We start from the raw sequence: 14,104 nt of genomic DNA on the forward strand, positions 1-14,104 counted from the left end.
TTTTTTTTTGTATTTTTAATAGAGATGGGGTTTCGTCATGTTGACCAGGCTGGTCTTGAACTCCTGACCTCAGGTGACCTGCCTTCCTCGGCCTCCCAAAGTGCTGGGATTACAGGCATGAGCCACCTCTCAACTTTCCAGTGTTTTTCACTTTAGCCTAATCTAGGCTGAAGAAAATGCATGCCAAGTATGCACTGTCTTAGGCTGCCCTGAGTGCTGAGGTGTTAGCAGGTATGCATGTGCTGTTGGTGGAGGTGACAAAGATCCCCAGTAGGAGTCATGCCCAGTGTCCCCATAAGGGACCCACGTCCTTCCTCTATTTACTAGGTGACCTTTAAGCACTGTAGGTTAGGTGGGTCATTAAATCCATTTAGTAAGTTTCTTTGTACAAGTGAGAGGAATGGAGCTGGAAGTTTGACTCAAATTCAGATGAAGTAGGGAAAGAGAAATGGGTTTTGCATACCGTATCCTTAGTAGTAGTCACTGGCCACAGTTCATTTTTTGACATCCGAGTTGAAGACAGATCAGTAGTTTGTAGGTTTTTTGTTGCTGGCATGTGTGGATTTTTTTTCAAGATTCTTTTTGCTCCTCTACTTTTCCTTTCCCCTGCACTGTGTTTAAAGTCATCAAAAAAAGTAAATGGAATAAAATTTAGCATTGTTTGAGAATTGTTTTGAAATTCCTGTGCTACCTGCTAAAGACACTTAACATTTAATTTTTAATTTTTATGGATACATAATGGTTGTATACATTTATGAAGTATGTGTGATATTTTGATACAAGCATTTAAGAATTTCATAAAATCAAGGTGGGAATTGGTACTATATAGATAAAATGAGAAAAACAAACACTACTATTGCTCATGCCACTTTTCCCCAAAAGCCTAAATACTGTTAACCCAGAGTAGAAAAGCTTTCTGCATTTTGTTTGTATATTAGGTAGGTGATTCAAAAAGCATTTTCAAGGGAAAGCTCTGTCATTTTAGGTTTGTTCTTGTCTCAGCTACTTAAGCATCGGTTAGGAGTCACTAGTGAGTTTTTAAAGTATATGAACATAATAGTAATCTAGGCATTGTCTTAATTAATTTTATTAAAGTGAAATGTAAAATAAAATTATGAAATACAGTCTCCCCACCACCAAAGAGTAGTTAGATCTCCTTTAAAAACTACATACTAAATAGATTCCTTACTATTATGTAGGGTTTAGTATTTATTTATTTATTTATTTATTTATTTTTTGAGATGGAGTCTGGCTCTGTCTCCAGGCTGGAGTGCCACAGGGCGATATCTCGGCTCACTGCAACCTCTGCCTCCTGGGTTCAAGTGATTTTCCTGCCTCAGTTGCCTAAGTAGCTGGGATTACACACGCATGCCACCATGCCCGGCTAAGTTTTGTTTTTGTGTTTTTTTTTTTTTTTTTGAGATGGAGTCTTGCTCTGTAGCCCAGGCTGGAGTGCAGTGGCGCGATCTCGGCTCACTGCAAGCTCCACCGCCCGGGTTCACGCCATTCTCCTGCCTCAGTCTCCCGAGTAGCTGGGACTACAGACGCCCGCCACCACGCCCAGCTAATTTTTTGTATTTTTTTTTTTAGTAGAGATGGCGTTTCACCGTGTTAGCCAGGATGATGTCGATCTCCTGACCTCATGATCCACCCACCTTGGCCTCCCAAAGTGCTGGGATTACAGGCATGAGCCACTGCGCTCGGCAGTTTTTATTTATTTTTAAAGAGTTGGTTATTTGATATGTCACTGTAATACGCTATTTCTCTTTTTGGCTTTTGAGTGAAGGACAAAAATTATATACCTCCTTGTTATTTTGATAATAATTAGCCCCTGATCTTTAGTGATGGTATAATCTATGTTAGGGGTATTGGCATTTATAAAATTTCAATACTTTTTGTAGCTATGATCTAATGAATGATAATTATGGCAGTTTTCAATTTCAAAGTCTTTTTTTTTTTTTTTTTTTCCTTTTCTTTTGAGACAGAGTCTTGCTCTGTCACTCAGGCTGGAGTACAATGGTGCAGTTTCAGCTCACTGCAGCCTTCACATCCTGGGCTCAAGCAATTTTCCTGCCTCAGCCTCCCAAGTAGCTGGGATTACAGGCGCCTGCTACCATGCCTGGCTAATTTTTGTATTTCCTTCCTTCCTTCCTTCCTTCCTTCCTTCCTTCCTTCCTCCCTCCCTCCCTCCCTCCCTCCCTCCCTCCCTTTCTTTCCTTTTTTTTTTGAAATGGAGTCTCACTCTATCGCCCAGGCTGGAATGCAGTGGCACGATCTCGACTCACTGCAACCTCTGCCTCCCAGGTTCAACTGATTCTCCTGTCTCAGCCTCCTGAGTGGCTGGGATTACAGGCGCACACCGCCATTCCTGGCTAATTTTTTATATTTTAGTAGAGACTGGGTTTCACTGTGTTGCTCAGGCTGGTCTTGAACTCCTGAGCTCCGACAATCCACCCACCTCAGCCTCCCAAACTGCTAGGATTACAGGCTTTAGCCACCGTGCCCGGCAGCTTTTGTATTTTCAATAGAGACCAGATTTCTCCATGTTGGCTATGCTGTTCTGGAACTCCTGACCTCATGTGATCCTCCCACCTCAGCTTCCTAAAGTACCAGGATTATAGGTGTGAGCCACTGTACCTGGCTGTCAACGTGATTTAGGAAGAAAATGTGGTTAGTGTACATTAGGAAACTTCTGCTTGTGAGGCTATTGCAAAGACAGACCATCAATCCAGAGTATTTTTTTTAATGATAGCTAATTTTATCATATATTTTATTATTTTATTTTTTTTAAGAGACAGGGTCTTGCTATGTTGTTCAGTCTAGTCGTGAACTCGTGACCTCAAGTGATCCTCCTGCCTCGGCCTCCCAAAGTGCTGGGGATACAGGCAGGAGCTACTGTGCACAGCCCCAATCCAGAGTATTTTTAAAGTGTAAGTTTTTAATAAGCAGACCATCTTTACATTTGATCGTTATAATGGTATTTGTGTTGCCATTTGAGAAATAAAACTGGCATGTAAAAATGCCTTTTCAAGGAGCAAAGGTTAGAAATTATTAAGATTATTAGCATAAGCTATTTGCCACTATTGAGTCACTAATCTTGGTGCATGACTAGGCTCACATTTATAATATATATGTAACATTTAAATGTTGCCAAATCTCTCACTAAAAAAGACATGACAATTATGCATTATGTTGTCATTTCAAAGAGAGTTTAGGACAATTTGTACTTTGGAGACTGATCTTTGTCTAACTTTTAATTATTTCTTCCTAAAATTTTAATCTGAGTTGTGAAACCGTCTTTCCAATTATGTCAAAATCTTGGTGTAATATGTCAGTAAGGTTACATTTTTTTTTCTTTTGGTTAAGTTTTCTTTTTATGGGTATATGTATGTTTCACTCAATAGAAAAGTAACATGTTCTACATATAGAGTGAGCCAACCCAGTGCTTAGAGTTGATGTTACTATGGGTTTCATCTTGTGCTGGTATTGTGCTACTTTTTTTTTCCCTGATATGTCAGAACTTGAACAGTCATTTGTTTTGACATTATGCCCTACTTACAGTATAATTTAATGGAGGCTAACCTGGATTTTTTGGAAATGACATTTGAATGGCATTGTACTGCATTTTCATAAGGACTTAGCAGTGTTTTACATTAATGTTTTCTAAAAGATTTTTGTTTGTAGTAAGTTGACTTTAAGATACTGTAGTTTCATTGTGCTTTATCACACAAGAAAAGATTTAACTTCTTACAGTTTTTGATCATCTCTTTCTATAATGGGATGGGTATTGGTAGTAGGAAGAGAAGGTGATTATCATCTGATAAAACCTATGAAGAATTTATCATATCTTTTTCATGCAGATCAGATTTCTCTTGACCGAAGAGTTAAGTTCTAAATGTTAATCTGTATTTTAAAAATGTTAATAATTTCTAGTATTTCTAGAAATTATTCTAGAAATTATATAGTCTAATATTTCTAATATTAATGTTAATTTCTATAAAAAGTTTTTTTTTGAAACATGGATTTATACTAATGTTACTTTGTTTTGTTTTTTGATATGGGGAAAATACTCAGTCAATGGGTATTTGTGTTGTTAAGTTTTTAAGAATTTCAGCTCTACCATATACAATTCTCATACAAGAATATGTAATGTATTTAAGAATTTTAATGTTATTTAAAAATTTTAATGTTCTGTTTCTTTATAAATGTGTTTTTTGTTTCCATTTAGATCTCGAATACCTGATGCATGCAAAACAGCAGCTAGTAACCACAGCTAAACGTTGGGATTCTTCCTCTAAGACTATTATAGATTTTGAACCTAATGAAACTACTGATTTGGAGAAGAGCCTTCTTATCAGATACCAAATTCCCCTCTCTGCTGACCAGCTATTTACCCAGTCCGTTTTAGACAAATCATTGACCAAGAGCAACTATCAGTCACGGTTACATGACCTTCTTTATATTGAGGAGATAGCCCAGTATAAAGAAATCAGCAAGTAAGTTACTTTAGAAACACTTTAAAACAAAAACTCTCCCCTTTGAATGGTATTTTTAATCTTTAAAATGGAAGTGTGCCTAAGTGAAGACAGGTAGTAAATGGTTGTTATTAAATAACTGTATTCTATCTTTAAATGAAATACGAGCTTCTTAAGGCAAGAACTCTATCATGCTCACCATGGTATCCCTTTTTTTTTAGCACATAGTTCATTTCTATAAGACCTTACTAAACATCTATTAGGGGACAAGCTCTTTGCCACATGCCGGGAGTATAAATCTGTGGTTCCTGCTCATAAGGAGCTTTCAGTCAATGGTAGTCGTAGCAAGCACTGAATGAATATTTGTTGGACAGATATACAACAACTGAAAGAGACCACATATTTTGAAAAGTTGTTTTAAGAATGAAATTATTTAGATTTTCAGGAAAACGAGTTGATAATAAAATAGCTTTATAGCAGCTTATAAATGCCTTAATATATTTTACATTTTATCCATATGCCACAGGTTAAGAGCAAGTGCTTAAATCAAAAGCTTATTTGAATTATTTTAGGAAAAAAAATCTCAGAAAAGAAAGTTAGGGTGAGGGAAGATGTTCGTGAAATAGTTGTATTTGGTAGTAGCTGTCTGTTAATATGTTTTGGATAAACTGGAGACAGGCCTTAAAAACTGACCCACAATTATGAGACCTGAATTCATTTTTATAAGTAGTTTTACTTTTAAATACAGCTGAACCAGCATATTTTTCTTCTCCAGGATGCCTTATGGTTCCTTATCATTAGTATTAATAATAAATACTGAACACTCATTAAGAGTATATTCAGAAAAGGAAAAGAAAGTGAAAACTTACAGATACTTTGGTTACCCTATTTATAGATTAGTTATGATTTAACTTTTGAAAATACCTAATTTCAAATTAAATACATGTAAAATTTACAAAGTCAGAGTATAGTTTTCATTACTCTAAGACTAAATCCTGGCCCATTGATGGTCTCTTAAAAGGCTTTTATCACTTGTGTCTGTAGGCTGTTAGTTTATTAAATAAGAAGGACAGTGACTTGTATCATCTGTATTATTTATATTGTCATGGATTCCTTTTCCTTAGGAAAGAACACCATGATAAATCATAAATATTGGGATTAAATAGTATTTAAAAGCTTACCGGAATCCTGGAGACTATTTTTGAGTATCATAGTAGGAATTCAGAAAAAATTGTATATTAACTTTTATTTGTTTAATATTTTATTAAGGTTTATGAATCATTCCATTACTTTAGAATGTGCATGTAAAGCCCAAAAAGCTTAGCAGTATTATATTCAGAATAATCTTTTAAAAGCGGAAACTAGTCTGAATGGATAAAAGGAGAAACCCTACAAAATTGTAGAGGTTAAATACTGATCGAGTATCTAAGGCTGGGCGTGGTGGCTCACACCTGTAATTGTAGCACTTTGGGAGGCTGAGGTGGGTGGATTGCTTGTGCTCAAGAATTTGAGACCAGCCTGGGCAACATAATGAGACCTCATCTCTACAAAAAGTTAAATAATCAGGCATGACGTGTGTCAGCTTGAGGGCTGAGCCGGGAGAATTGCTTGAGCCCAGGAGGTCTAGGCTTCAGTGAGCTGTGATTACATCACTGCCTGGGTGAGAGAGAGAGACCCTGTTTCAAAAAAAAAAGAAACTGGATAGTTGAAAGTGCACTGTTCGAGTATCTTGAAAGGCTTTCAAAGCCAGTATGAGAGGGCCTTAAAAATATTAGCACTGATGGCAAACTAAGTTGGTGTGATCTTTTAAAAAAATATTGTTACTATTTTGAGACAGGGTCTCACTCTGTCACCGAGGCTGGAATGCAGTGGCATGATTTTAGTTTACTGCAGCCTCAACCTCCTGGGCTGGGGTGATCCTCTGCAGCCTAACTGGAGAGGCTGAGTGACTGAGACTGCAGGTGTGCATCACCACACCGGCTTCATTTTGTATTTTTCGTAGAGATGTGGTTTTGCCATATTGCCCAGGGAAAATCTGGAACTCTTGGGCTCAAGTGATCCACCCGCCCTGGCCTCCCAAGGTGCTGGGATTACAGGCATGAGCCCCTGCCCCAGCCCAGTTTGTGTGATCTATCTGGAGAGCTGTTTGGCGGTTTGTATCAAGGACCTTAAGTTTGAATCTTTTGTTGTGGCAATTCTACTTACGGGGAATCATAATGAAGCAATAATCAGGTCAAAGATCTCTGGACACATGTCTTTCAAAGAGTAGTGAAGAATAAGTTAATTATGATATAGCTATATGATTGAATGTTATATAACTTGAAATTATGTTCTTGAAGAATTTTTAATACAGTAATGATGCTCATGATATAATATTAGGGAAGAAAATATGCTAGTTATAACACCTTATTGCCATTCTAATTTTATATAGATGCCTATACACATACATGTATGTATTTGTGTATAAAAATGTTGGAAAGAATTAAAGCAAAATGTTCTGGTTGATGGACTAACAGGTGATTTTTATGTTGTAATAGTTTTCTCTACTTTTGAAGTGTTCTGTAATGACCATATATTGCTCTTATAATTAAAAAAAAGTGAACAAAGAAATGTAAAGGAAACTGGTACATCATTAGTGGCAACACTTGCTGCTTATGGTGTAAAAAGCCCTTAGGTATGAAAAGAAGAGATTGCAGTAAGGCAGTGGTAAGATAGTGTAGAATGTTTTTATAGGAACTTCTGAGCTTTCTGTTTTTTTAAATCTTTAAAGTTATATCATATTTATTGACTCAAATAGGGATATTTACAAACTGAATGTAAATCAGCCGGATCACTATTGATGTGTTCTGTACACAACTACACAAGAGTTTTGAAGGATCTTCAAGATATAAATGATAATTTATTGTGACCTGCCTAACATGTGACAAGTAGTTACTGTGCTAGAGAATTCTGGAATTTCTGGTGATACTCTCACCTAAAGGTAACCCTGGATATGAAGGCTGGTAAATTAAATTTCTCAATTTGGCAGGCCTGTAAATGTTAGTGAAGTGCAGTGCAGAATTGGTACACATACAAAGAAACAGATCCAATAGTAATTAGAGTTCTCAGAATGCATCTGTAAGCAAGTAGACATAGATTGTGAAGATTTTCAAAAGTCTGTGACAGACTTTTGTTGCTTAAAAGAGTATTTTACTTACTCTTTAAACTTAATATTTATATGCATTTTAATGTTGCCTTGAATTTAATTTACCTTTGATTGTTAATTCTTTAAGTATAAATAACATAACTAAGATATATTTTTAAAAATTTTGGGGGAGGTCTCTGTGTAGCTGCTAAGCTATGGTGTAGTGCAGGGCTCAGGAACTTTTTCTGTAGAGGGTCAGCTAATAAATATTTTAGGCTTTGAGAATTTCATACAGGCCTGGTTGCATTTCTTCTTCTCTTTTTGTTTTTTGTAAAATCCACTGTCAGTTAAGGGCTATACAGAAACAGTCTGAAGGTTGGCTTTGGCCTTTGGACTGTGCTCTAGTTTGTCTGACGGGGCCATTTTGCTTGTCTGTTCAATCAATACCAGTCATCAGAGCAAACCCAAGTCACCATTAGAATCATGAAGAATGTTTTGTTGTGGTTTGAAACCCAATTTAGAGGTAGGAGACAATGGTATGCCTATATTGACTCATCTCTCTAAATGACTTGGGTATGTATTGACAGTAATAAGTGTGTTCTGAACACACTGAAGTTTGCCTCTTTGTGACATTGTGGTCAGATGTGCCACACAATTAGTAGGATATTTCCCAAGGTCCCGAGAATGTATCAGTCTTCTGTGAACTTTGACAGTTTAAGCAGAATATTTCCTTTTTTCTTTTCTTTCTTTTTCTTTTTGTTTTTTTTAAATGGAGTGTTGCTGTTGTTGCCCAGGCTAGAGTGCAGTGGTGCAGTCTTGCTCACCAGAACCTCCACCTCCCGGTTTCAAGCAATTCTCCTGCCTCAGCCTTCTGAGTAGCTGGGATTACAGGCGAGTGCCACCATGCCCAGCTAATTCTGCATTTTTGGTAGAGATGGGGTTTCACCATGTTGGCCAGGCTGGTCTTGAACTCCTGACCTCAGGTGATCCACCCACCTCAGCCTCCCAAAGTGCTGAGATTACAGGTGCGAGCTACCGCACCAGGCCAAAGCAGAATATTTCTAATCATGAAAGTAGTATCAAGGAGCTTCATACTAGTTTCTTACATTTTGATGATAAGGGTTGCAAGAGACTGAGGCAGGAGGATCACTTGAACCCATGAATTTGAGGTTGCAGTGAGCTGTCATCGCACCACTGCCCTCCAGCCTGGGCGACAGAGCAAGATCCCATCAGACAGTGCCTTTTACATGGTCATTTTAGCATTTCTTTCTAGAAAGTAGATTGAAAAAAGGCTCCCAAGATTAGGTAAAATACGTTTTGGTTTGAGGCTGGATTTAATAATCTAGTTTTTTTTTTTTTTTTTTTTTTAGGGGATGATTTTTTTCAAAGCAGTCCAGAAATTTCTTCTTAGGTTTTTTTAGTGTGAGATGTGTGTAAGTGATAAAGATAATACTACATTTCATTTCATTTAAGTTTTAGAAAATGCTTTTCTTTTGAGATTTGTTTTACTTCTCATACTCAGTCACATGTTGGTGTGTGTTCAATAATGATTCTACTTTGAAGTGAAATCTGTTTGATTTTTAAGAGATGCATTTTCAAAAGAAATGTACTTTAGCTGAAGCTGTTGTGTCCATTAAACTGTGCATGCCTCATCGGGTCATCGTGCTTGGCTTCTCAATGCTAACAGCTGACATGACAGGCCTAGTGTGGGGTGCACATTTCATCGTTTAGATGGGTGCTGCTTCTATTGGTGATACCTCTGTTCTGTTGCTCTGCTTTAGTAAACTCAGGGATTGTTTTATTACTTTGGTTGATTTTTATTGTTCATATAGTCAGAAATCACATGAAATGAAAACACTGTAGGTTTGAAATTTTTGAAAAGTTGCACTCAAGAGATAGAATTGTTGCTAAGGTTGATAGAGCCATATTTCTCATTAGCCTAGAAGTATCTTTTTAAGTCTATTGAGTATTCAATTGACTGTAATTCTGCCATTCCCTAAAAGGTTAGGGATTATGTAAACTTTAAGGTTGATTTTAAAATGTAGCATGCAACAATGAAAAGATCGTTTTTCTTCTTATTAAGAAATATCTTTGTTAATTGTAGGATATATTTTCTAGTTTAGGTATTTTTGAGTTATTAAATTTCAAAAAGTACGTATTTTAATATTTAAGATTACTAACATAATTTTAGTTTTAGCCTGTTAATCTTTTATACAAATTAATTGTTATTAGCTATAACCTCTACTAGAAAGTCTATAATGTCTGCATCTTGAACATGTGATGAATTTTTTGCGGGAAAAGCTGCATTTCTTAAGACTTTTATTTTATTTCTTAGCACTTCTAGTGCCTCTACCTCAAGAATTTTGTTACAAGACACAACCAGTGTCACAAGAGGATTTTCTTGTTGCTCTAAACTGTGAGACTAACTTTTCATGCCTGCTAAATTGTGATCAAGTGTTTTGGGATGGTGATTCTCAAATAGACATGAGTGAAACTTTAATATATGGCTTAAGGCCTGGGTGCGGTGGCTCACATCTGTAATCTTAGCACTTTGGGAGGCCCAGGAGGGCAGGTCTTTTGAGCCGAGAAGTCTGAGACCAGCCTCGGCAACATGGCGAGACCCCATCTCTACAAAAAATACAAAAATTAGCTGGGCGTGATGGTGTGCACCCATGGTCCCTGCTACTCAGGAGGTTGAGGTGGGAGGATTGCGTGAGCTCAGGAGGTCAAGGCTGCAGTGAGTCAAGATTGTGCTACTGCACTCGAGCCTGGGTGACAGTGAGACCTTGTCTCAAAAAACAAAACAAAAAACTATTAAAAAAATATATATGGCTTAAGATAGTTGAGAAATATATGACAGGATTTCAAGAATATGTTAGGAAATAATATAAAGTGGCTGAAGTGGGAATATGGTGCTTGGGAAAAAAATCAGATTATTAGAAAAACATAAAATTAATTCAGTGAACAAAATTTATTGAATATTGAAGGCGTTAGGTTCTCTGCTAGTCACTGCTGATTCTAAGGCAAGCAAAATACGTTTCCTTGTCCCCTAAAAGTTTGTAATCCAGTAGGGGAGAGAGACCCGTAAATATAGGGTTATAATAATATGTGATCAGCACTGTACTGGAGGAATGCACAAGGGCCCCGTGGAAGAGGCACTTTCCCAGCTTAGTGGAGACAAGGAGGGTAGTCAAGTCAAGGAGGGGCTCACATCTGCTTTCTAGAGCAGATGGAATGTAAGTCGAACTTTGAGAAACAGGTAAGGATTCGTCAGGTTTAGAAGTAGGACAAGTCTGGGCGCGGTGGCTCACACCTGTAATCCCAGCACTTTGGAGGCCGAGGCGGGTGGATCACTTGAGTTCAGGAGTTTGAGACCAGCCTGGCCAACGTGGTGAAACCCTGTCTCTACTAAAAATACAAAAAATTAGCCTGGTCTGCTGGTGGGCACCTGTAATCCCAGCTACTCAGGAGGCTGAAGCAGGAGAATCGCTTGAACCCAGGAGGTGGAAATTACAGTGAGCCGAGATGGGGCCATTGAACTCCAGCTAGGGCAACAAGAGTGAAACTCCGTCTCAAAAAAAAAAAAAAAAAAAAAAAAAAAAAAAGGACAAAAATATTTGGTTAAAGGAAACAGGATGAGAATAAGAGCATAGAGTTTTGGGGAGCTGCCAGTTGTTTATTGTAGTTGCAATGGAGGGTGCTTGTGTGGTGGGGACAGGTTAGATGAGAGAGAAGCTCTGTCCTCAGCTATAGAAAGCTACTTATCAGATTTGCATTTTTCAGAGATCCTCTGATGGGGATGTGGAGAACAGATTTGAGACAGGAAGTCGGGTTAGAAGTCTGTTATAGTAATGCAAGTTAAAAATGTTAGGATGCAGATGAATTAGGAAGGAGGGGAACTAACAGGGCCATGAGGAACTAACAGGGCATAGTGATTCTGTGTTGCGTGAATGAAGGTTGGTGAGAGAGGCAGGGTCAAGGATGACTTGATTTTTGGCTTGGATACCTACATGGATGATAGTGCCATTTTCTAAGTTGTTAATACATGGGAAGATTGGGTTGGGTCACACTGGGGAGGTCAGATAGTTTTGCATATACTGAGTTTAAAGGGCATATAAACAAGAGTGTCCATTTGACAGTTGGATTTACAGCCCTGAGCTGGGAGATCTGGGAGAGGGTGACCTAGCAAGAACTTACAGAGTAGAAGGAAGGCAGGGTGGAGCTTATAGAAAGTAGTTGGTGCTTAGATGGGAGATGGAGAGCAGCTAGGAGAGGTAGGAAGAAAACTAGGAGAGCATTACCATACAGAAGTCCATGGAAGAGGGAGTTCAAAGGAAGAAGACATTGATTGTATAGTGAAAAAAAAAAAAAATAAGAAAACTGTACATCATGTACATCATCTTAGCAAAAAGAGGTCCTTTGTGAATCAAGAATTTCTTGCACTCTGAAGTAATCTCCTCCCTCTAAGAAAGTTTTAATGACCCCTAAACTCTGCATATTATATGGGTAGTAAAAGGAAAGTACAATTTTAATTTCATTTAAGAAAGCATGAATAAAGTAAGGGTTCTTTTTTTTTCTTTTTCTTTTTGAGATGGAGTCTCACTCTGTCGCCAAGGCTGGAGTGCAGTGGCGCTATCTCAGGTCACTGCAGCCTCCACCTCCTGGGTTCAAGTGATTCTCCTACCTCAGCCTCCTGAGTAGCTAGGAACTACAGGCTGGGCCACAATGCCCAGCTAATTTTTGTGTTTTTAGTAGAGATGGGTTTTCACCATGTTGGCTAGGCTGGTCTTGAACTCCTGACCTCAAGTGATCCTCCCACCTCGGCTTCCCAAAGTGCTGGGATTACAGGTGTGAGCCCCCACACATGGCCTCCTGTTTTTTTTTTTTTTTTTTTTTTTTTTTTTTTTGAGAGACGGAGTCTCGCTCTGTCGCCCAGGCTGGAGTGCAGTGGCCGGATCTCAGCTCACTGCAAGCTCCGCCTCCCGGGTTCACGCCATTCTCCTGCCTCAGCCTCCCGAGTATCCGGGACTACAGGCGCCCGCCACCGCGCCCGGCTAGTTTTTTGTATTTTTTAGTAGAGACGGGGTTTCACCATGTTAGCCAGGATGGTCTCGATCTCCTGACCTCGTGATCCGCCCGTCTCGGCCTCCCAAAGTGCAGGGATTACAGGCTTGAGCCACCGCGCCCGGCCGTGTGTTTTTTTTTTTTTGGAGACAGAATCTCGCTCCATCACCCAGGCTGTAGTACAGTGGCACGATCTCAGCTCACTGCAACCTCCGCCGCCTGGGTTCAGGCAATTCTTTTGCCTCAGCCTCCCGAGTAGCTGGGACTACAGGCGTGTGCCACCACGCCCAGCTAACTTTTGTATTTTTAGTAGAGATGTGGTTTCACCAGGTTGGCCAGAATGGTCACTCCACCTAGACTTCAAAGGATGTATTAGACAACCTGAGGGCCCAGGCAGACTTGTTGCAGAGGCGGAGCCACTGTGCAGAGCCCCTACTAGGACAGTGCTTAATGGAGCCCTGGGAGTGGGCTAGATCCTGAGACCCCAGAACTGAAGGGTCAGCATTATGCAGCTCTCACCTGGGAAAGCTACAGATACAAGACTTTCAATCTGTGAGGGCTTCTGGGGGGACTGAGTGCAGCAAAGCCATAGAAGCAGGGCTGCTTGAGGCCTTGGGAGCCCAACTACTGTTCCAGTATGCCAGGATGTGGGATGTGGAAGCAAAGATTATTCTTCAGCTTTAAGACTTAATGTAGGCCAGGCACGGTGGCTCACGCCCGTAATCCCAGCATTTTGGGAGGCCGAGGCGAGTGAATCACCTGAGATCAGGAGTTCGAGACCAGCCTCAACATGGAGAAACCCGGTTTCTACTAAAAATACAGAATTAGCTGGGCATGGTGGTGCATGCCTGTAATCCCAGCTACTCAGGAGGCTGAGGCAAGAGAATTGCTTGAACCTGGGAGGCGGAGGTTACAGTGAGCCGAGATCACGCCATTGCGCTCCAGCCTGTGCAACAAGAGCGAAACTCCGTCTCAAAAAAAAAAAAAAAAGAAAGAAAAAAGACTTAATGTTGTTTGCACTTTTGGATTTTGGACTTACTTGGAACCACTTATTCCTTTCTTCTTGCCTAGTTTTCCCTTTGGGAATGGGAATGTTTATCCTGTGCCTGTCCCACCGTTGTATTTTGGAAGCATGTAACTCATTAATTTCACAGACAAATTCCTTCTGAGAGGAATTTGAATCAGGATGAATTGTGCCTTGAGTCTTATCTGTTTCTGATTTAGTTGAGACTCTGGGCTTGGACTTTTGAGTTGATCCTGGAAAGAGTTAAAACTTTTAGGTGCTATTGGGATGAAATTAATGTATTTTGTATGTGAGAAGAACGTGCATTTGGAGGCTATGGGCAGAATGCTGTGGTTTGAATGTCCCCTTCAAAACTAATGTTGAAACGTAATTGCCATGGGGACAGTATTAAGAGGTGGAACTCTTAAGAGGTGATTA

General features: G+C 39.3%; 1 protein-coding gene across 3 annotated transcripts in view; it reads left to right on the forward strand.

The window, feature by feature from the left end:
* The window catches only part of HELZ (helicase with zinc finger), a 176,288-nt gene that overhangs the window by 64,437 nt on the left and 97,747 nt on the right, over positions 1-14,104 (forward strand). For all 3 annotated transcript variants that reach the window (XM_050762384.1, XM_050762386.1, XM_050762385.1), the window contains one exon: positions 4,229-4,496. In XM_050762384.1, the coding sequence (XP_050618341.1) occupies positions 4,229-4,496 (268 nt within the window). The remainder of the gene's footprint in view (positions 1-4,228; positions 4,497-14,104) is intronic.

Source organism: Macaca thibetana, chromosome 16 (genome assembly GCF_024542745.1).
Source record: "Macaca thibetana thibetana isolate TM-01 chromosome 16, ASM2454274v1, whole genome shotgun sequence".
Lineage (NCBI taxonomy): Eukaryota > Metazoa > Chordata > Mammalia > Primates > Cercopithecidae > Macaca > Macaca thibetana.